The sequence below is a fragment of the Phoca vitulina genome, unplaced genomic scaffold, assembly GCF_004348235.1.
Source record: "Phoca vitulina isolate PV1807 unplaced genomic scaffold, GSC_HSeal_1.0 scaffold45, whole genome shotgun sequence".
NCBI lineage: Eukaryota > Metazoa > Chordata > Mammalia > Carnivora > Phocidae > Phoca > Phoca vitulina.
The window spans coordinates 11,505,500-11,529,222 of NW_022589748.1; the positions used below are offsets into that span (position 1 = coordinate 11,505,500).

The 23,723-nt window shown below is 50.6% G+C and overlaps 1 protein-coding gene across 3 annotated transcripts in view; it reads right to left on the bottom strand.

The window, feature by feature from the left end:
* KIAA0556 (KIAA0556 ortholog) overlaps window positions 1-23,723 on the bottom strand; it is a 180,539-nt gene that overhangs the window by 44,844 nt on the left and 111,972 nt on the right. For all 3 annotated transcript variants that reach the window (XM_032430729.1, XM_032430728.1, XM_032430727.1), the window contains 6 exons: window positions 23,146-23,318; window positions 22,289-22,354; window positions 20,882-20,985; window positions 19,416-19,518; window positions 15,091-15,306; window positions 5,232-5,369 (listed from right to left, as the gene is read on the bottom strand). In XM_032430729.1, the coding sequence (XP_032286620.1) occupies window positions 5,232-5,369; window positions 15,091-15,306; window positions 19,416-19,518; window positions 20,882-20,985; window positions 22,289-22,354; window positions 23,146-23,318 (800 nt within the window). The remainder of the gene's footprint in view (window positions 1-5,231; window positions 5,370-15,090; window positions 15,307-19,415; window positions 19,519-20,881; window positions 20,986-22,288; window positions 22,355-23,145; window positions 23,319-23,723) is intronic.

Sequence of the window (23,723 nt, forward strand, 5' to 3'; positions counted from 1 at the left end):
CTCCCAGGCCTCTCTCCCATTGTCTTACTGTATCTTTAGCACTACCTGAAATTAACATTATTCGTTTGTGCCCTTGTTTATTTCCCTTCCCTGCGAGAAGGGACAGGGCTGTGTGGACAGGGCCTCATCTATTTGCTCACAGTCATCAACCCCACGTGGCTACTGAAGTTAACATTAAATGAAATGTGAGATACAGTTTCTCATAAGAAGTGCTAGCAAGAATGTAGAGAAAAGGGAACCGTGGGTGCATTGGCAGGGCTATAAAGTGGACAGCCACTCTGGAAAACAGTATGGAGGTTCCGCAAATAATGAAAGAGAGAACCACTGCGTGATCCAGCAATTCTGCATCTGGGGATCTGTCCTTATGAAACGAAATCACTATCTCCAAAAAGTATCTGCACCCCCGTGTTCACTGCAGCATTATATTTACAACAGCCAAGACATGGAAACAACCCAAGTGTCCACCGACAGATGAACGTATAAAAAAGATGTGGTGTATACACACAACGGACTATTACTCAGCCATCAAAAAGAAGGAGATCTTGCCATTTGCAAAGACATGGATGGACCTTGAGTGCCTTATGCGAAGTGAAATAAGTCAGACAGGGAAAGACAAATATTGTACGATCCCACTTACATGTGCAACTTAAAAAAACCTGAACTCACAGATCCAGAGGACAGACTGTGGGTTGCGAGAGGCGGCAAGTGGGAGGTGGGTGCGATGGGGGGAGGTGGTCAAAAGGCGCAAACTTCCAGTTATAGGGTAAGTAAGTCCGGGGGATATCCTCTATAACGTCATAACTGTAGTTAACAATACCATGTTGTATATTTGAAAGCTCCTAAGAAAGGCGATCTTAGAAGTTCTCATCGTAAGGAAAAAAATGTTCTGTAACTATGTGCGCTGATGGAGGTTAACTAAACTTATTATGGTGATGATTTTGCAATATATATATATATATATATATATGTATCTCAAATCATTAGGTCGTGCACCTAAAACATCTAAGAATATAATCTTATATGTCAATTACAGATCAATGAGAAATAAACGAGTAAAATAAAATGCACTTTCTCCGTTGCACCAGCCACACTGCAAGTTCTCAACAGCCACCTGTAGCTCATGGCTACCGAACCGGAGGGGCCAGATACAGCACATCAGCTTCATCACAGAAAGTTATGGGACAGCGCCGGCTTAGACCACCACGGAATGTCACAGATATACGCCACTGGGAAAATCCAGCATTCACAGACTATTTAATGAGCAGCATTTCTGTATAGGAACGATACCCCCGGGCGCCCGTCCTGCCTCCCCCACTGTTGTGACCCGGCTGGAGGTGGCATCTGAGTGGTTACATTGTGGATGAAGATGGTGATAATGTTCCTGTTTTTACTGAAGGGCACCACCAGGTAGCAGATAACTCATAGGCTTGTTCTGAAGGAAAACATAGACCACAGGGAGCTGCCAAAAGCCCACTTCTTGGACGGGTTACTAGATAATCTAGTAGGGAGACTACTGGCTCCTTCCTCCCAAAAGATGTAGCTCTGCAGGGGAAGTGGTGCTGAGAAAAACCCACACCCCTCATGTTCCCCTCCCAGCTGTGTCCCTTGCGAGTTACTCGCTGGGCAAGTCACGCCATCCGAGGAGTCCCCCGAAAAATGTGACAGACGTATGATCGCAGCCTCCTCCTGAGTCCGAGGCAGACACCGCCGATCCATCACACACACTTCTCTTTATGAACCAGAAGGAAGGTTCCAGATCCTTCTCAAGACGGCACTCCAGGCAGCCATTTCCAAGCAGGGCTGGCAAAAAAGACACAGTCTCTCTGCCCCCAAGGAGCTCACTATTCTAAGCTCCAGCTTCTTCGTCTACAAGGTAAGGACTGACGCCACCTTGCAGGACTCTTGGGGGTTGACTGAGATGATTTGTTCGTTGAGTTATTTGTTCATGCATCAAATGTTGACCGAGCACCTACTGTGTGCCTCACGCCTGCCTGGTGGACGCAGCCCTGGATAAACGGCAGCTGTGACGAGTATAGACATCTGCATGCTGCCTTCTGTTTGCCTGTGTGGACGGATTCTAGCCCATGTCCTCACTTCCCCTGAAGTCCCTCCCCCTGGGCCAGCCCACACTCACCACATGGCCTAAGGAGGGGGGAAGGGAACCCAGCGAAGTTAGCCTCAGGACTTCACGGACATCATCGTATTTTCCAATAAAAGAGACTTCCCTTTTTCTAGCACCTTCTTTTCTTATGTTCTAAATAAGCCTTGGTTGGAATTGCTCCCCCCTCCCCCCATTTAACTTTTCTCCCTTGGATTCCCATACACAAAACACTGTATTAACAAGCCGTGTCTACCAGGCCGAGCTATATTTCCTATAAACTCTCATTTTATCTCCTCTAAAACACACAGTAATAGCATTCTCTGGAGAATATTAAATCAAACCAACCTGCAGCTGCATTTGTTTGCGCTTTCTGCCCCCGGTAAATTCTGGCAACAGATGGGTGTGCGTTACATAAGTGGTGCCCCCCCGGCAGGGACTGCAGTCCTCCGCACTCTGCTCCATGTGTAAAATACCTCAGGACTCGGATCCCCGCCGCCCGAGGCTCCCCGAAGCACCCCTAACAACACCCTGATGTCCTGCTCCTCTTTTTTTATTCCTTTTTACACAGGGAAGGCTGAGTGTAGGTTCAAGAAGAAAGGCGGGCCCGGCCATAAGGGATGAAGCTTATCTGCTTTGTAATCCAGCACATAAAATCCGCTTTTCTTGGCCTGAGACATATATTCAATGACAGGGCTGAGCTACAGGGCATGGGCTTGGGCAGCCAGCACTGTTTCATTGCTCATTCCAGAAGCTGCCAACGACCACCTGCCAGGAAATGTCCAGCCGACTGGGGAATGCTGCTACACAGGGGTGGGGTCCTGCCGGGGCCTGGAGGACAGCCCGAAAGCACACAGCTGGACCCCTGGGGAGTTGCGAGGGTGGCTGGGAGAGGGAGAATCTGCAGGAAGAAGTATGGGATGGGGGGTATGGGAAGGAAGGAGGAGGAGCAGACTCCCCTGGACTGATCCCCTTTGACCTTGGGTACGAGCCTGCGCAAATGTCGTAAACTCCCGATTCTCCACGTCTCATCTGGATATCACAAAGCGTTAAGACAAACTGCTTGTGGGTTCTCGGGCAGTGAACTCATTCCTTCATTTGGTAACCACGTGTGTCTACTTTGAATGGGGCAGAGGCGGAGACAACGTAGGCCCTGCTCCCAGGGGCCCACGGTGGTATGGGGGAGGCAGGTGTCCATCCCGGTACAGGGGTGATGGAACATATTCATGAGGTCCAGAAGTGGCAGGAAGGTCAGGGGTCAGGGCCAGCTTCCTGGAGAAAGTGATGTTCGGTTTTCCGGGAATTTGCCACGGAGGCGAGCATCTGGAGCTGAGCCAGATGGGAGGGGCCAGGGCCTACAGGTGTAACTCCCAGGCAGAGCGGTGGACAACGGGCACTCCGGGGTGCGGCCGGAACAGGGGGTGGGGGCTGATGGGAGGGAGACACAGGGCCTGGCGCCTGGGGATTACGGGGCCCAGGTCACACTCAGGGGTTTGACCTGGATCTTCCAGGTCAAGGGGAGCCTTGGAGGGTTTGAAGCCGCAGAGAATCATGATCAGACCTCCCAGTGGCTGTTGGAGACAGATGGGAGGCCTGGGCCTAGGTACGGGGTGGGTGGGGGGGCAGTTCGGAGGCCACACTCTTGCGCACCTCTGCCTTTGCACGTGTGGGGCCCTCCTCCTGGGATATGCTTTCTCCTTTTCTGCCTCGGCTCTGTGCCACTCTTTCCATTACAGCTCAAGTGTGCGCTCCTTCCAGCACCTTCCCTGAGCTCACACAGCCTGATTCAGGCTTCCCTCCATACTCCGGGGGCTGCAGTCTGGACAGGCCAACTCCAGCCCAAAGATGAGTTTGCTTTGGACTGTGTGGTGGTTTCAAAAGAATTTAAATTCGCTGTTGACATTGACAAACCAGAGAGGCTGCTATCAAATTCCAGATTCCCAGCTCCCCGGGAATGTTCAGAAGATCTAGCAGCACTGGCTAGCTTTCGTACATAGCAACCATTAGCTGAGGCTGAGAAGTGGCCTTCCCTTTACCCGAAGCATGTGCTTACCCGTTTGCCACACTCCCCACTGTGCCCTACTGTCTCTCTTGACAATACTGAAGCTGAGGACCAGTTCCCCTTGCTCATCTCCCTTGTATTATCGCTTCCTGAGAACAAATTGGAAAAGAAAGTAGAACAATTCTTGTCCCCACGTCTATCATAAGAGGGGAAACAAAGTAGGCTGAGGGGGTCCTGTCCTTCCTTACCCACTGAGTTCCCTGCTGAATTCCCGGAGCTTCTATTTGAAACTCCTGGTACACTGCAGTCACCTCTACGAAGGCCTTCAGCACACTGCATCATATTTTTATTTACTTGTCTGCCGGCTTCTGGACAAGGAATACCTCCAGGACGGGGTCTGTGTCTTTCATATCAGTGTCCTCCAAATTGATCAGGAAGCCCAATGGCACATGCACTCAACAATAAATGTTGAATGAAGGAGTAAGTGCAAAGGAGAACACGAGAAAACAGTCCAGAGAAGAGAGAGGGGTTAAGTGCTTCCAAGTAGGGGGTGGTGGCGGGGGGCGGGTAGAAAGGAGGGCAGGGATTCTGAAACCAGGGGAACAGAAGAGCACAGAGGTTAAGAGCCTGGCTCTTCAGAGTGGAGTCCCCACACCAGGAACATTGGCACACCTGGGTGCAGAATCTCAGGCCCTGCCCTCCACCCGCTGAATTAGAACCCACGTTTTAGCAAGATCCCCGGTAAGCAGTCGCACAGTGAATGGGCCAAGAGTCTGACTGCGTGGGTTCACATTCTCATGGCGACGCTTACCGGCTGTGTGACTCCGGGCATGTTACATAACCTCTCTGTGTGTGTTTCCTTATCTATCAAAACTGAGCCCCAGTTCCTGTCTGTCCAGTTCCTCCAAAGGGTGGCCTGATTTTACTTCCCAAACCTTCAAGCTGAGGCTCTGCTCCCCGTGGTTCCAACCACGCAGCATGAAATGCCCCGCCAGGCACTGCCTACCCCCAGCAGGAAGGGCAGCGGGGCCTCCGCATACCCATCTTGCAACTTCAGCAACCAGATGATTGGACGGCGCTAAGTGCTTCCATCAGTCAAACACCCGGCGAGGAGTCGGGGCCTTTACTTACGCCATCAGCTGTCCAGTAATTCCAAACCTTGATCTTGGCTAGACCAAAGTCCTGCAGCCGTCTGGTGTTGCGGATAACAAAAAAGAGCTGGAGCGGCGGGTGGAAGGGGCACATCCACAAGGAGGGGTCTTTCTTGCTCTGAAACACCAGCAAGAGAGGGGAGTTGTTAGTCCGTTCTCTGCCTCTCCCCAAAGTAAACGGGCGGAGGGCAGGAGGCCAGGCCTCCCTTCTCTATGTAATCCAGGGTGGGCTTTTAGACCTCACCGGTCCCGACTGCACTTTGTGGCAGGTACTGACTCGTCCCTGGCATGAAGCTGCCCTGTGGGCCTCTCTGCTCTGCCATTCGGGCTGAATTTAAAATGCAGCAGGCTTTTATTTTAATCAATTTAATCAGCTTTGGGGAGAGCGCTGGGGGTGGGGAGAGACGAGAGAGGAGGATGGGCAAAGAGCAGTCACTTGTGTTATTTAATTAACCGGGCAAGCAGAGTCTGGTTTTCTTTTGTAAAACCCTGTGGAATCTTAAAAATGTAAAAATACAGAAAGAAAAAAAAAATTAAGAAAAGAAAGAAAGAAACCAGCGCAGGCACTGGGACAGGGTTGTGGCACAGAGCCCCAGGAATTGCTCTGCTCCCTGGCAGGGTTTCCAAGCCTCAGGACCCCTGAGTGTGGTTCCCGCCCACCGGCCAGGCCACTCTCAAGGCCAAAGGGCCAGAGGAGCAGGGAAGCCCCCCTGTCGCATCCGCTTGCACCGATAAAATTCCACGTCATGGGTGCTTTAGATGCAGGTGGAAAATGCCAAATCCAGGAACTTTTCTCAGCACCAGCTGCCTCCTGTCCCGACGAAACTCACGGCTGCTGCTGAACATGTCCCCCCAGGCTCGGCCTCAGGGCCTTTGCACAGGCTGTGCCTCTCCTTGCAATCTGCTTCCAGCCTCTCCCACTCGGGGGAGTTCAGCACAAATGTGCTGTCACCCCCACCGTCACCCCTTCCCTGACACCATCGCTCTGTCCTCCAGGTGCCCACGGGTCCTTGCAGGGCCCGAGGCTAGGAGTTACTCAGTGTCCCATAACTACCTGTTTTCCAGTCCAGGTCACCCCTCCACATGCTTGGCTGTGCGCTCCTGAAGGCAAGTGGCTGTGTCTAACTCATTCCAGAACGCTGAGCGTTCAGCACAGTTCCTTGGCACAGAATCTTTGTTGAATGAATAAACGACGGAATGAATGAATGATTGATATTTACCTCCTAATGGCTGTCCCTTCATGGAAACTTTAGAGAAGAGGCTGCAAACTGATCTGGCCTGCAGGGCGATTTTGTTTGGCTCATGAAGTATTAAAAACACATTGTTGGCCACATTTAATGATGGGGAGATTTCCCCTCCCCTTCCAGAGCTAGAGTTCTGTCCCCCCATGGCCGGCGTTGGGGGATCTCTGGTGCCCCAGTCCCCACCGCTTCCTAATGTTTTACACCCCTTTCTCTTCGCAGGATATGACTCTCTGTCTGGCCCCTGCAGGCGTCTGAGTCTCAGGTCCCTCCTTAGAGGCTGAGATGGAACCACCGCATCTCTTACGCTGGCTAGAGTTGTCCCTTTTACCTAAAGGGAGCATCGCTGTGTATTTGAGGAGGGCTCAACAGACTCCTGTCACCAGGACCACGCCGGCTACTTGATAGAGCCAGGGAAGGAAGAGATTGGCTGGCTTGGGGGTTTTGCCGGCCCCTTGGAGATGGGAGGCCCAGGCTCCAGCTGTGGAAGAGAACAAAGGGGGGCTTGTCCCAATGACAATGGTGCCTTTCAGGAGGGAGGCGGTAGTTTTTGTTAAGGGAGAGAGAGGAGTTCAAGGGGTTCTGACTTATTCTGGCCGAGTTTCTCGAGCTCTGCAAGAACTTTCAGTGCTCCAGGCAGCTGCAAGGGGTCAAGATACCACAGCTCAAAATCCACCGGGTGCCCCTCATTCCTTCCCCAAGTCAGGGCCTAAATTGGGTCAGTGTGGCTGCTTGACAAAGGAAGAGTCTGAAGGCTGACCCTTAGACACGGGCGAGGGGACCGTAATTGATTTCCCATCACATTTCTGTCAGCAGGAGGGATAACAGGAGGACTAAGTGGGAATCATGGTGTTCAAAGTCAAAGAACATTAACCTGCGGGTAACTTAGGGCCTCATTAGCAGACGGAGTCTCTAAGAAAAAGGCTGATGGGAAGCCGCTGCGGGCTGACCAAGGCGCGCTGGGCAAGCCGCAGGTGCCAGGCCAGTAGGCCAAGCGTCCGCTGAGCCTGCCCATCTCTATGATCGCAGAAATGGCAGAACGAGAAGCAGGGCACCTCCTCTCAAAGCCCTGGTGGGGACTAGCGTGTAACCCACGTCCCGGAAGGAAGAGTGCAGCTCAGCAAGGGGGAAAGTGGTGTGGTTTGCCTAAGCGGTGAAGTCAGGATTCACACCCGTTAGAATTCATTAATTCATTCTGTCTTAGTGTGGATTCCCCCGGAAGCAGACCCCGAGGCAAGGATGTGAGCATCAGGAGATTATTTAGACATCAAAGGAAACACCAGTTGGAGGGTGGGGAGGCCAAGGGAGGAAAGGCATTCCATAGACAGTGTGTTACCAAGCTAGCCCCTCCTGTGGCATCTGGAGCTCGGTGCCACCAGGGAATGTGGGGGCCAGAGCAGAACATGCCCCAGAGCAATGCCACCCTCGGGACGAGGGAGCTGGGGTATTCACACCCCAATTCCCACCAGAGTAGGTTGAGGGCGGCTCCTAGGGGCTCAATTCCCCACCAGTTTGGGCCTACTTCAGGGGAGGCCAAGTGGGCCCCGGAGGCCGGAAAGACAATCCGAAATCAGAGAAATACTGGTGCCAGCACACACAGATGCAGGAAGGACCAGGGGCTGGGGGGGGCATCAACAGCATCTGTTACCCACTTGCCCAATATAAATACCCTCCTGCGAGGCAGGCGCTGAGCCTCACACAGGGGTGCGTGGTGGAGCCTGGCCCACCAGGTCCCAGCTCTACACGAGCTGGGGAAGCAAACAAGTAAAATTGCCAAGGAAAAAACCCATCAGGCAGGGATAAATTGGACAAATAAAATAAGAGAGAAATTATTAATGGCCAATGGAAGGGCATTTTTCGAACGATGGTCAGAGGAGGCCTCTTGGAGGAGGCCTCTAACTCCTAACAAAGGTGCTTTCCTCTTCCAGAATTAGCCTGACACAGATCCACTCCCTTGGGCAGATGCTGGATTGCCCTCAGAAGTAGCCCCAATTTAATAAATTACCATAATCAAAAGCAACAAGCTATTGATACACACAACAATTTGGATGGATGTCAAGGGCATTATACCGAGTGGAAAAAGCCAGGCTCAAAAAGGTTACATGCAGTATGATTCCATTTATATAGCATTCCTGAAGTGACAAAAAATACAGAGAACAGATCAGTGGTTGCCCATGTTAGGGACGGGTGTAGGGAGGTGTGGCTATAAAGGGCTGCGTGAGGGAATCCCTCTGTGGTGATGGAACCATTGCTGTGTATCTTGATGTGGTCGTAGTTACATGAATCTACGTGTGATAATATTGCATAGAACTCACACATGCACACAAATGCGTGTACGAAGGTCTGCACCTTATACTAAGGTCAATTTCCTGGTTTTGATAATGTACTACGGTTACATAGGATGTCAGCGATGGGGGAAGCCGGTAAGGACACATGGGACCTCTCTATATTTTTTTTTAAAAATTGAGATATAATTCACATATATCAAATCACCACTTTAAAGTGTGCAATTCAGTGTTTTTGTGTATTCCAAGGCTGTGCAATCATCACCGCTATCTTTTTCTGGCATATATTTTTTTTTTACCACCGTAAAAAGGAACCCCATATCTTTTAGCAGTCATTCCCCATTCCTGCCTACCCCAGCCTCTGGCAACCACTGATCTACTTTCCGGCTCTATGAATGGACTGTTCTGGACACTGCATATGAATGGAATCATCAATATGTGGCCTTCTGTGTCTGGCTTCTTTCACGTAGCATCCTGTTTTCAGGGTTCATCAATGATGTAGCAGGTGTCAGTGCTTCGTTCCTCTTCAGAGCTGAGTAATATTCCACTGTGTGGCTATACCACATTTTCTTTATCTGCCCATCAGTCCGTAGACATTTGGGTTGTTGCCACCTAGCAGCTATTATGAATGATACTGCAATGAACATCTGTGCATACGTTTTTGTGGGAACACGTTTTCAATTCCCTTGGGTCTGTACCCAGGAGTGGAATTGCTGGGTCATGCGGTAACTCTACATTTAACTTTTGGAGAAACAGCCAAACTATGTTCCACAATGGCCGCACCACTTTACTTTTCTGTTCCCACCAGGAAGGTATGCTTTTTCCACGATTGCCAATATTGTTATTTTCTCTTTTCTTTTCACAAATGATAACATCTTAGTGGGTGTGAAATCATATCTCATTGTGGTTTTGATTTGCATTTCCCTGATGACTAATGATGTTAAGCATCTTTCCATGTGTTTCTTGGTCATGTATGTGTTTCTTTGGAGGAAAGTCTATGCAGAGTACCTTGGCCATATTCTCACTAGGTTGTTGGTCATTTTGTTGTTGAGTTTAAGAGTTCTTTTCTTTATGTATTCTGGATGATAGACCTTTACCAGTATATGATTTGCAAATATTTTCTCCCATTGTATAAGCTGTCTTTTCACTATCTTGATGAATGTCCTTTGATGCAAAAGTGTTTTAAATTTTGATGAAGTCTGATTTATCTATTTTTTCTTATGTTGCTTGTGCTTTGGATGTCATATCTAAGACCTCATTGAAAAGCTCAAGGCTACAAAGATTTATATCTATGTTTCTTTTAAGAGTTTTACAGCCTTAAAACTTTAAAAGTTTTAAGGTCTTTGATCCATTGAGCTAGTTTTTGTAGATGATGTTAGGGTACGAATCCAACTTCATTCTTTTACATGCAGAAATCCAGTTGTCCCAATACCATTTGCTAAAAAAATGACTTTTTTCTCCATCCAGTAGTATTGGCATCCTTGTTGAAAATCAAATGACTGTAGATGTAAGGGTCTATTTCTCTATCAATTCTATTCCATTGATCTCTCTGTCTATTCCTATGCCAGTACCACACAGTCTTGATTACTGAAGCTTGGTAGTTAAGTTTTGAAATTGAAGTGTGAGTCTTCCAATTTTGTTCTTTTCCAACACTGTTTTAGCTATTCTGGGTCCCTTAAACTCCCATATATATTTTAAGATCAGCTTTTCAATTTCCACAAAATAGGCAGCTGGAATCTTGATAGGATTGCATTGAATCTGTAGATAATTTGGGGAGCAACACCACGTCAACAGTATTAAGTCTTCTAATCCATGAACATGGAATGTCTTTTCATTCATTTGGGTCTTCTTCAATTCCCACCAACAATATTTTGTACTTTTCAATGTATAAGTCTTTCACTTATTTGGTGAAATTTATTCTTAAGTATCTTACTTTTTTTTTTTTTTTTAATTTAAATTGGTACAGCCACTCTGGAAAATAGTACGGAGGTTTCTCAAGAAGTTAAAAATAGAGCTACCTTAAGTATCTTATTCTTTTTGATGCTATTTTAAACAGATTGTTTCCCTTTTCTTTTCAGATTGTTCATTGCTAGGGTATAGAAATACAACTGATTTTTTTGTATATTGGTCTTTTATCCTGTAAACTTGCTGATCTTGATTTTAGCTTTCTTTTTTTTTATTTTTATTTTTATTTTTATTTTTATTTTATTTTATTTTTTTTAAGATTTTATTTATTTATTTGAGAGAGCGAGAATGAGAGAGAGAGAGAGCATATGAGAGGGAGGAGGGTCAGAGGGAGAAGCAGACTCCCTGCTGAGCAGGAAGCCCGATGCGGGACTCGATCCCGGGACTCCAGGATCATGACCTGAGCCGAAGGCAGTCGCTTAACCAACTGAGCCACCGAGGCGCCCTTGATTTTAGCTTTCTTAGTAATTTTTGTGGATTCTTTAGAGTTTTCTATATGTAAGATCATATAACCCACAAATACAGTTTTACTTCTTCCTTTCCAACCTCTTATTTCATTTTCTTGCCTAACTATCCTGGGAAGAATCTCCAGTACAAGGTTGGACAGAAGTGGTGAAAGCAGTCATCCTTGTCTTGATCCTGATCTTAGGGTGAAAGCTTTCAGTCTTTTACCAGCATGATGCTAGCTCTGGGTTTTCATGGATGCCCTTTATCAGGTTGAGAATGTATCCTTCTATTCTTGGTTTGTTTATGGTTTTCCAAATGGTGGACACAAAATGGTGTTGAATTCTGTCAAATGCTTTTTCTGTATCAAGAGTCACATGGTTATTTTTCCCTCTATTCTATTAACATGGTGTGTTATATTGACGGATTCTTGTATATTGAACAACAAACCACACATTCCTGGGATCAACTCCACTAGGTTTCAATGTATAAATCTTTCTATGAACTGGTAGATTTGGTTTGCTAATGTTTTGTCAAGGATTTTTATATCTAATTCATAAGGGATGATGTTGGTCTATAGTTTCCTTTTCTTGTGATATCTTTGTCTGGTTTTTGTTGTCAGGGTAATACTGGCCTCATAGAATTTGGAAGTGTTCCCTCCCCTTCTATATTTTAGAAGAGTTTGTGAAGGATTGGTGTTAATTCTTTAAATATTTGGTATGATTCACCAGTGAAGCCATCTGGTTTTCGGTTTTTCTTTGTGGGAAGTTGGTTTTTTTTTTTTTTTTTTTTAATTAATCCAATCTCTTTATTTTGTATAGATCTAGCCAGATGTTCTATTTCCTCTCGAGTCAGTTTTGGTGATTTGTGTCTTTCTAGGACATTGTCCATTTCATCTCGGATATCTTCATTTGTTGGCATAAAATTGTTCAGAATATTCTCTTGTAATCATTTTTCCCCTGTCAGGTTGATAGTCCCCTCTTTCATTCCTGATTTCAGTAACTTGAATCCTTTCTTCTTTTTCCTTGTCAAAACCTAGTTAACAAACCTAACTTTGTCGCTCCTTTCAAAAAACCAACTTTTGGCTTCATTGATTTCCCTCTATTATTTTTCTCTTCTCTGCACAATTTTTTTTTATAATTTCCTGTGATTCTATGATGACTTCCAAATAAAAAGTACAAAAAATATACTGTACATTTACATGCTGGGGATATAGGATGGCTAGGACAGACAAGAACGTGTAGCTTAATGGAGGGGAGACAGATAATGATCAAGCAACAAGATCATTTCTTAATGTGAGAAGTGTCCTGAAGAAAATGACATTTTCTGGGGTGGCATGAGACAGGACTCCTCCACACTGTAGTCAGGGAAGGGCTTGCTGAGGAAGTGGTATTTGGGCCAAAATCTGAGGAGAAGGCAGATAGCTACATGAAACTCTGGAGGACAGATGTTCTGGGCAGAGCCCAGAGGTGAGATGAGCTTGGAGTATCCGAGCAGCAGAAGGAAGCCCCATGGCTGCTGGAGCCTGGTGCGTGAGGCAGGGGGTGTGAGAGGCAGGCAGAGAGGGAGTTGGAGGCCCGTTCACAGCTTCCCAGGCCATAGAGGGCATGTGATTTTATTTCTAAGTGTACTGGGAAGTCATGGCCAGGGTTTTAAGCAGGGGAGGGGTGCAGGCTGACATTTGTAAAAGATCACTTTGGATCCAGAATAGGAAATGGAGCGGAAGGGGCTGGAAGAGAAGATAATGAGACAGGAGGCCATTAATAGTGCCCTTGAGAGGGAACGGCGCACTGATCAGACCTGGGGGCCACCAGGGAAATGGAGAGAAGGGGCCAGACTCAGGCTCCATTTGGGAGGAAGAATCAGCAGGACTTGCTGGGGTCCTGGAAGGTGGTGGGAAGGGGTTGGGGAAGTCCAGAAAGACTCTTAGGAGATGGGCTTGGCAGCAGAGCGGACCACAATGCCAGTGACTGGGCACAGGAGTATTGCAGGAGGGAGAGATGTGGGTGGGGCCAGGGAATGAACACTTAGGATTTACATCTCTGAAGTCGGAGGTGTCCAGTAGGCATCTGAGGAGAGATGTCGAGCAGGAAGTGGCAGGCATTCAAGTCAGGAATTCAGAGAAGCAGGCGGGCCTTGGTGTATCCATTTGGAATCATCTTGAAGCCATGGGCCTGGGCAAGGCCAATAAGAGAGATAGTGTGGACGCAGATGGGAGGAGGGTTTGCACCGAGCACGGGGCACTCCCACATCTTCCGGCAGCCCCCGTTCTCTTCCACTGAAGCGACTTCTCTTTCAAACCCAGACTGCACTTCCAGATACCTCCTGGTGAGACTGCAGCCGAGCTCCCTGACTCCACGGCCGTGTGGCTGGGGCAAGTCACCTGTCCTCCCTGAGACGTGGTTTCTCATTCAGCAGATGTGGAGAGGAACTCAAGGTTCCTGTGAGGATCACCTGAGGGATGTCTGCAGCCCTGGCCTGTGTGCTGTGGGTCTTTAATCAACCCCAGTAAGACTGGGTGGTCCTGAGAGGCAGGTATGTGCTGGCGGTCCCAGGCCCGGTAAACAGGATGACCATCGGGGAGACCCCGTGCCAGGGCGGCAGGGGGAATCCAGCCCGCATGCGGCTGCGCCCAGAGATCCGGCAGCCCAGGGGGAGACGGCCACCTCTTGTCCCAACCTCGGGGCCCCAAATTTAAAACCCCGACCCCACGAGAACCACGGGCCCCATTCCTCCCTGCTGTCATGTGGCAAAGCTCACCAGCCTCTGCTGAACAGAGGAAAAGGAAAAATCATCCTGAGAATCGGCCCGATCAAATCCAATGATGCTTTTTATTGCCCTGGTAGGCTCTGTTCTGTATACAGCGGGCTTCCAGAATGCCACTGCTCTGGACAAGGGTGGGGTGGGGTGGTGAGGGCTGCTCTAAGCCCCGCAGCACACATGGGCGCCTACAGACTCGAAGCAGAAAGCAGAGCAGGAAATGCAAGGCCAGAGCCTCCCAGCGGCCATGACCTATGGGACCTGTTTCTTTAAAGGTCACAGAGCTGTTGATCTTAGAGGGCTGTCACTACCCAGTCTAGCCCTGTGAACAGGTGGTGTTTCTCAGCTACCTAGCATCTCCCCTGCCTTCCTTTCGGTAACAACGCTGAACTTCTCCAGGGAGAATTCTCTCCCTGCCCTGCTGCGGCATCTCGGTGTAACCGGGTGGCATCAAGGTGCCCACCTTCCTAGCCAGGCTGGCCAGCAGCCCTTCCTCTCCTGGGACGGTGGGTCTCCAGCAGAGCGACAGGATGGCAAACCAACGAACCACCACTGCCTCCCACCCCCCCAATGAACCACCACTGCCCCCCACTCCCCAAAAAAGACCACGCCCTTGGTGCCCATGAATCCTGGATGCCACCTAGACCCCCAACATGACCGTGGGGGCTGCCCCTTCTGGCCTGGGGGGCAGTCAACTTACCAGCTACCCAAAGACTTGCAACAAAGTTCTTTTGTTAGAAATTTGTGGAAGTGAGCCAGACTCCCATTTCTTTTGCTGACAAACCAGAATCCTATGGACTAACCCCACGCTCCAGTTCTATTTTACAGGAGGCAGAGAAGCTGATTCTCAGAGAAGGCAGCTAAGTTGCTGAAGTCTACAGAGTCAAGACCAGAACGTGGGTCTCTAGAACTGAGGATTTCAAAACTCCCCTTTCTTGCTTCCTCGTCTTTAAATGGGAACAATATCTACTTCTTAATCTAACAACAATAACAAATACAATAAGAACTGATGTTTTGGGGGCCCTCTGGAAGAGCCAGGCATGGTGCTAAGCTTTTACAGTTACATTGGCAGCATGCCTATTGTGGGAAAGAAAAAGCATCAAAATACGAGGGCAAGTCTCAGTCCGGTACCGCCTCCACTTACAGCTAAGTTCCTGTTGACCAGGTGGCCCAGGTCCCCGGGTGTGTCCGTGGTCTGGATATCCACGTCATGGGGTGACACATAAAGCTTTGTGTTACGCAGGTCAAAGAACTCCACTTCCGTGAGCCCCACCCAGGATGCGTGGCCCCAGTTGGACAGGATTTCCAAGGTCACGTAGACGGCATCTTTGATGTCTCCGCCTTTTGCTCTCAGTTTGGCCTTAATGAAGAGAAAAAGAATGCCAAAGGATCAAAACAGGACAGATAGGCTGGATTCGGCTTACCACTAAGCAACAAGTTATTTTAGCCACTCAGGGCCTCAGTTTCCCCATCCGTACAAGGAGGGTAAGAATAGCACCCATTACATATGGTTATTACCAAGATTAAAAGAGCTCCTATTTGTAAAGCACTTAAAACATAGTTACTGGGGGTGCCTGGGTGGTTCAATTGGTTAAGCGTCTGCCTTTGGCCCAGGTCATGATCCCAGGGTTCTGGGATCGAGCCCCGCATCGGGCTCCCTGCTCAGTGGGGAGCCTGCTTCTCCCTCTCCCTCTGCCCCCCCACCGGCTTGTGCTCTCTCTCACACTCTCTCAAATAAATAAAATCTTAAAAAAAAACACATAGTTACTGTGAAACCCCGGCAGTTAGTATTTTCCGTAAGAGTCTGCAAATCACAAAAAATGTCTAAAAGGCATCAGATTCTGCCTGAACGTGCTCTTCTCTCCCCCATTCCTGAGCGTTCATGAATTGGGGAAGGTATTACGGGCTAAATTATGTCCCCCCAAAATTCAGATGCTAACACCCTAACCCCAGTGCCTCAGAATGTAACTGTACTTGGAAACAGGGCCTTTAAAGAGGTAACTAAGGTAAAAGGAGGCCATGAGGGTGGGCCCAAATCCAGTCTGACCCATGTCCTTACAAAAAGGGGAGAGCCGTTCACGAGACACACCAGGGTTGCGCATGCTCAGAGAAAGACCGCGTGAGGACACAGCCGGAGGACGGCCATCTGCAAGGCAGGAGGAGAGGCCTCGGCAGAAACCACACCTGCCAACACCTTGATCTTGGACTTCAGCCCGCAGAACTGTGAGAAAATACATCTCTGTGGCTTAGGTCACCCCATCTGCAGTGTGTGGTTACGGCCGCCCTAGCAAATTAATTCGGTCAGTAACATAGGACCCTGGCCAAGCCACCTGACGTTCCTCAGCCTGGTTGGGAAACAGGACATGATGACACCATCTCTCTGGCAATCCTGTCACGGAGACTAAGGCAGGTACAGACACCAGGGAAGGCCCTGTCACGCGTCCTGGCCCCCACATGCGCTCCCTAAGGGTCCACTTCCAGCCATTTCTCCCCTCGCTGATTTGAGTGCTGCCTCCTTCGCGGGTAGGCTGCCTGGTCCCAGGCTGCGTGAATGCCATCAATAAACAGCCACGCTGCAGAATGGCCTCCTGAGGCCCCTTCTGGCCCCGACTGCAGTGCTGGTCGCCACGGATCACTCGCTCATAAAATGGTGCATTCCCCGCGTGCACATGCCCTCTGTTAATTAGCACTGGTAATCTGCAATGGTTCTGTGAGCAGGGAGTTGAGCAAATGAACAGCAACTGTTCCCTACTTATTTTTTTAATTAATAGCCAGTGAGACGTGCTATCGCTCGCCGCATGTGTTTGGAAACGCCTTGATTGCCACGCGATGGGGATGGGGATGGGGGGTGCGGGGAGGGAGGTCAGCTTCCAGCTCCCAGAAGGAACACAGGGCCGGCTTTCATTAGCAGAGCCCGCTGTATCCTTCTCCTCTGCCGCGGGGCTGCGTGGGGCCCTGGCCAGGCCCTCTCTGCTCCCCTGGGCCTGAGTCCCAGGTGTGCAGGACAGGGAGGACCCTCAACCCCCGCGACTGGGAGGTAGATGAGCTGGGTCTGGTGAGGGGTGCTGCACTGCCAGGTGAGGGGGGCGGGAGGCAGGAGGAGGCGGCACCATTCACCTTGGCTGGCGACAGCAGGGAGGAGGCCCAGATGGGCGGCGAGCTGCCTCGCAGAGGGGCTGCTGGATCTCACACCCCATGCAATCTAAAACGTGTGAAGTCCTGCAGCGGGGCTTGGAAACGAAGAAGCTGAAGGGTCTGTTAGCTAAGGAAGTGTCACAACTTGCCAGTGTTGCGATTCGATGGCTTTGCCCACTTCTGAATCGCTTGCTTCAGGATCCCTCGTGGGGGTCCAAGGTAAACGCTGGTTGGGCAGCTCCTGGTCTCTGGCGTTCATGGCCCCCTCCCCCTCTCTCACCAAGAACGTCTGATTTTCCTGTCGGGAAGTCACCCCTTCTCTTTCCTCAGCCACGAGGGTGGTCCTAGAGGGGGATGGGCCCCTTCCCACCCTGAGGAGGAGCCTGGCTGGTCCAATGAAGCAGTGTGGCCGGTCCCCTGAGCCACCAGGAGGGGGTGGCGTGTGATGGGCATGTGACCCACTCTCAGGTCTGTGCGTGGAGGAAATGCTCTTCTCTCCTGACTATAGGGCCTGAGGGGATGAGGTCAAGAGGTGGGAACACTCGAGCTACTGAGAGGTCCCAGGGAGACAGCAGAGCCGGGCCTGGGGGCTGAGGTGGGGACAGAGCTGAGATGGTGGAGACAACAGCGTGAGCTGCTGGATTAAGCCCTACCTGATCCCCACCGTGGCATTTATTACAAGAGTCTATCATTTCCTTCCCTTCGTTGGATAATTCAGTTTGTCCTGGGTTTTCTGTTTGCTATAAGGAGACTCGATCAATCCAGGCTCTTTTTAATGTGGCTCAAGTTTTATCACACTTAGGATTTTCATGGCTAAGAAAGCAACTGTTCCATGCAGGGGGCATGGGGCGGGTGTACAGCTTTGAATTTTCTCGATTTTTCTAGATGTCAAACTTCCAACTGATAATTTGCTGGCTCCTCCTTGCTGTGTGCCAGGCCCTGAGGTGCCCACCCTCACAAAACTCTTCTGTTCTATCCTCATGGCAGCCCGTGGTTGTGGATTATTTACCCAGTGTGACAGGGTAAATAGGCACACTCCCAGAATCAGAGAGCTTAAGAGGTTGTCTAAGGTCATGTGTCCTCTAAATGATGGCACCAGACTTGGAGCCAGAACTCCAGTCTAGGCTGGCGTGGGGGTCTTTCTGCTGTCACGGGAGTTTTATGTGTGGCTCTGGGAGGGCTTACATGGCCGATCGAGCACCTTGGGCAAAGGAAGGGCTGAGAAGGATGTGCCGGACACACACCTTCCAACACAAAAGAAATGCGAATTCCCGTTACCCTTCCACCCGGAGGCCACCTTGGCCTTTTGGTTCACGGCTCTGCTGCATCGACATGTCACATGACTGCGGTTTTGCACAGTCCCACTATCGCACTGGACTCAATGGAGATTAACATCACCTTTTGCAGTTAACTCTATATCCTCGCCATTTTCATCCTGCATAATCGCCATTATGATAATTCCCCTCTTTTTATACCACTGCATTGTGCTGATATGTCAGGCCTTCCCGATGAACTCCGTTATCATGAGACATTCGTGTTCTTTCTGGTTCTTTTTTTCTTCCTCATTCTTCCCTACTTCCAATCATTCTGCAACAGACATCTTTGTGCCTGTAGCTTTTGCTTTCTGTTGAGTGATTTCCTTAGGGTGAGGAAGCGGGATCGCTGGGCTGGGAGGACAGAAGTATTTCTAAGGCTCTTCGTGAGCCTGGCCTTTCTGCTTTTCGAGAGAGTCCCACCCATTTACATTGCTGCCAGCAGGATAAGCCTGCTGTGACCTTGCCAGTCCTAGAGGTTATATCAAAAAGAATCTGGGAGGGGCGCCGGGGTGGCTCAGTCGGTTAAGCGTCTGCCTTCAGCTCAGGTCATGATCCCAGGGTCCTGGGATTCAGTTCTGCATCGGGCTCCTTGCGCAGCGGGGAGCCTGCTTCTCCCGCTGCCTGACGCTCCCCCTGCTTGTGCTTTCTCTCTTACAAATAAATAGTAACATCTTCAAAAAAAAATTCTGGAGCTCAGATATCAAGTGGGACATTAAGTTTGCTCCAATCTGCATTTCGTGATGACCAGCGATGCTGGACGTTTTCCTCTGGGCTCACATGCTATTTATATTGCCTCTTGTGTGGACAGGCTTCTCTCCGCTGCTACCCCTGACCCCACCCCAGGCCTGTCAGGGCGCTGGGCAGGAGAGGGATGGAGACTTGGGCAGAGAATGTTCAGTTTACGGCTGTCGACCCTCCCCACCACACAGAGATCGTGGCACCGAGGGGCCCCTCCTCCCCCGGCTTTCAGGTGAGATGCCAGTTGCATCTAGAAATCCCTGTAAGTCAACGTTCTCACCTCTGGGTCTGGCACGGGCTCCTTCATTGGTGAAGCAAGCGTGCTGAGCTGGGCAGAGTCGCTTTCGATGGCCTGGAGCACTTTCAGAAGCCTTTGCTGCTGCCTGAAAGGGGATTTTGGTTTAGCGAACGGGCAGTGACAGAGGGTTCACACCAGAGAGCAGGCCCATCAAGGCCACCGCACTGACTTTTCTAGCTCAGAAGAAGTCGCGGTTTGAGAAGAGAGTACCCGCCCTGCATACAGCTCAAAGGCACACACAGGCTGTCCCCCCCTCCTTTATAATAACTGGACAACTAGTGATGAAAGAGGAGCCAAGCAGAGGACACTGTTTGGGGCAAGATGGCGGCAGACCGGTAAGATGGCTAAGATGGCGAAGAGGGTGGCAGAGTACGGCCCGCAGAGCCTGCGAGCTGAGGATGGCTTTTACCTTTCGAAGGGCTGTTAAAACCAACCAACCAACAAGTAAAGTGAAAAGCCTGAGGTATTCGCTATCCGGCCCTTTGCTAAACGCCTCTGCTACTCCTGGCCTAGGGACCTACTTCGCGCCTCCTGTTTCTGGGGTTTGCTAACACACCCCGTATGTGCTGTTTAAGGCAGAGTACCCTCAAGAGCCCAGAGCACCAAGGATCTTGAGGATGAAGAAAGAAGCATCGGGTGATGTGTGTGCTGCCCGTGAACAGAACCGTATCAGACGTAAGATATCCTCAGGCACCAGGCCTTTCCTGAGTAGAGGAACCCGTGGGTTCTTACTCATGGCCGCCGGGCTACACAGCCCTGGTTTCCAGTCTGGAGTCTGCAGACCCTTAGAGGGATGCCTAGCACTGAAAAAGCGTGCAGTCCCAGGCCAGGGCCTCCGCTCAGTCCCCGGCATGCCCTCTCGCCCTGCAGAGACCACGGTGCCCAGCACATGTCTGCCAACACATGCTTGTAACTATCGGCTCCACCTGGTGCATCTTTCCGAAGATCAACTTTGCCTCAAGACGAGAGGGGAGACTTTGTTTCGAAGAGAAGACCTGACAGTTCCAGTTGCTGCTCCCACACGTTAATGGAACCGAAAGCTGCGTTTGAACAAACTTAGCAGAAAACAGAGGTGGAAAGGACACTGCTTTGGGCCACTCTCCCCCTCTCCACGACCCTCCCCCCCCCCCCCCCCCACCGCCGACAGCGAGTTCACCACTGTCTGCTGCACGGGGTCCTCTGGTGGAAGCCCCTGGGGAGGGGGCGGGGGGATGAAGTCTTACACAGGGTGGATGGAACCGAACCAGCAAAGACACATCGGCTAGAAAGACATGGAGTCAGTTCGGCGCTTTAGGGCCGGAGGGGGAGGGAGGGTACGGGCTGAGGGAGCAGCTTTACGCGGCCTGGGATAACATAGGAGGAGCAAAGAGGAACCTCAGTTAACGAGATCCTCATGGCTGCATTGCTATGGGGTTCTGGTTTTGTGTTGAAGCCGCCTCGGTAGGTACCTGCTCCCCAAAAGGCCAATTCTGTCAATGGCTTCGCTGACGGCTCGAGCTCCCCCTGCTGCCCCGGACAGCTCCTGCGGGCTGGTGGCCGCGGCGGTAGGAAGCTGTGGAGGATGGAAACGCTTATTAAGCAGGAAGAGGGAACAGCAATGAGAGGGACAGAGAGGCTGATGAGATCCAGGATCCCCCACCATGATCTCTGCAAGGGGACAGATATCTCTGTTTCTTATGATCCAGGAGGTGCCAGCGATCGATCTCTTCGATGAGCTACTGAAAAATTTCTCTCCCCCCTTGGTCACACCCCTGCTCTGTTTGCTACAAAGTAACCAGGCTCCATGGAAGGATTCCAGTGACATCCTTAGGGCCCTTTCATTTTTAATCCTCCTCCTTTGACATTTATCATCTAAACTAGAAATGTGCTCTGCTCTCTATCTGCAAATGATTTTAGTCATTGGCAGCTCTGCAGGTCTGGGGTCAGGTCATCCAGAAAACGCGCCTATGCGGTGGGCAGTACCTCTGACCGATCAGAAATGTCAGCTGGCAACAGAAAAAACAGAACAAGCAGGTGGGACACATAAAGGAAGCCATGACGGTGCTCTGGGGCGCTCTCTCCTCCCCTCCCAGCCTCCTCTCCCTTCCCCACCGTCTGTCCCCTACCTTTTGGTGCCCCCCATCCCCACCACCAGTCAGGCTTCTTTCTGCTCCTGGATCAGGCCGGGCTCGCTCCCACTTCAGAGCACTCCCCTGTCCCTTCTACTTGCTGTTCCGTGTTGCTGGCTGGTTCCCTAAGACACAGGGCTCGGCTCAAATGGGACCCTCCAAGGGGCTTCCTCGGACCACCCTTTTAGAGGCTAGCCACCATCTACAATCTTTTACTGTCATCTCTCTCTGAACTCATCTGCTGTATTTATGGCTTTATTTGCTTGTTGTTTGCAAGCTCCCTGAGGCCAGGGGCTAATCTGATCTGATTTAGCCACCTCTGTATTCTGAGCACATGGCCCAGACCTGTGTACAATGTAACAAAGACGTTTCTGGGCATTGTATTCGCTCATGTCTGAACTCGTTGGGGCTGTCTTTGCTGAGAGAGGCCTAACTGACCTAGGTAGGTCATAATTTATTTATTCAGGATCCTAAAATCTGTTTTTGTGCTGCCTTGTCAGGAAACAGAAATGTAACAAGGAATTGGGAGTCCCCAGGCCTCGGTGAGTTCTGGCTTCCACTCAGAACCTTGGGCAGGTTATTCCAGCCCGGGTTTCCCCATCCGTGAAATGGGCAGAATGACACCATGCTTGGGGAGCACAGGGAGGGCCTGCTGGGATCACAGAGGGGAAGCCCTCTGGAGGCTCCTGGGTGCCGTTAGGGACAGTGGCTACAGGGCTTTGTTGTTCTGCTCAAGCCTTCACCGACCTCAGGGCTCTCCTCCTTCCCCTTCAGTAGACTGGTCCACGATTTTGCTGCTGGGCCCTCCACGTCCTGGAATGATGAAATCAGATGATCTGAGGTCAGAATAAAGCCATCCACTATATACTCTGCACGGACAGATGAGGGCACAGAGGCGCGGGGACCGTCATGAGATCCCATAGACACAAACGTCAGGGGCAAAGGACTGAGCTCCAAGAAGACAGACAACAGGTACCGCTCGATGAATGCCCCAAAGGGCAGCCTGTGCTAGAGCCCGGGGAGCAGCTGGTGGTGTGGGATGTGTACCCTGAGGCATGTCCACCCTCCAGCTCCCGAAGGGTCTCTTCTCCACCCCGCCACGTATCCTCCTGCTTCTTGTGCAAAGCTGAAGGCGGTGGACACAAACTCAAACACTTGCCAGGCCAGGGAAGTTTCTGGAACAGGTGCAGTGGGGCACGGGCAGGACAACAGGGACCGCTAAGGGCTGCGGAGGCCCGAGGGACTCGTGCTCTGGGGAATGAGGTCTTTCCAGAGCAGCCAGGGCTGTGGTCTACTCCATTCTTTCTCTGACCCACCAGTTTGCAGCCCCTGGTCTAAGGTATCCAGGGCCTGCAGGGAGATCAGCAAGGGTTGGAGGCAAACTGGCATCTACCTTAGGCTTTCAGAAGTAAACAAAGAAGAAGGCGAAGGAAACAGGGAACTTTGGCAGGTCAGGGAGCAATTGTGCATCGAGCAGCGGACGTGCAGCTAGTCTAAGTTCGGGGATGCCTACATAATGTCTCTCTTTGCAAGTGCTGCTCAGACAAACCACCGGGTCCCTGACGAGCCTCCTCTCTGGTCCCTCCCCTCTGCCCCCAACACACCTGTAGTGGGCTGGCGGGGGGCTCAGCCTTTCTGCTGAGGAGCGCCCTCTGCAGGGCTTCGTTCTCCACCTGGATGGCCCTGAGCACGGCTGAGGCGTCTTCCTCTCGGTCCTCAGCCTCGTGCACGGGTTTTCGGGTGGCTGAGAGGGGTCTCTCTCGGCGGCTTCCGGGTCCTGCGGGTGGGAAACAGGGGGTGCACCTTTAGATTGCGTTTTTGGAGTGCAGCTCAAAATCTATTAGCCCGGAATTGAGGAACATTCTATAAAACAACTGGCCTGTACTCTCCAAAAATGTCAAGGTCATGCAAGACAAAGAAAAAAAAAAGCCTGGAGAGGGATTCCAAATTAAAGGAGACTGGGCAGACATGGCAACGGAATGCGGGGTCGGTCCTGGCGCTGGATCCTGGGCAGGGGTGGGGGTGGGGACACTGGAGTGCAGGACGTTACTGAGGCAAGTGCAGAAACCCCAATATAGTGCGTGGTGTAGATAATAGTATTGTAGTAATGCTAACTCTCCTGAATTTCCTGAGTGTGCTGTGCTAATGGAAAATGAACGCACCACTCTTAGGAGATACACAC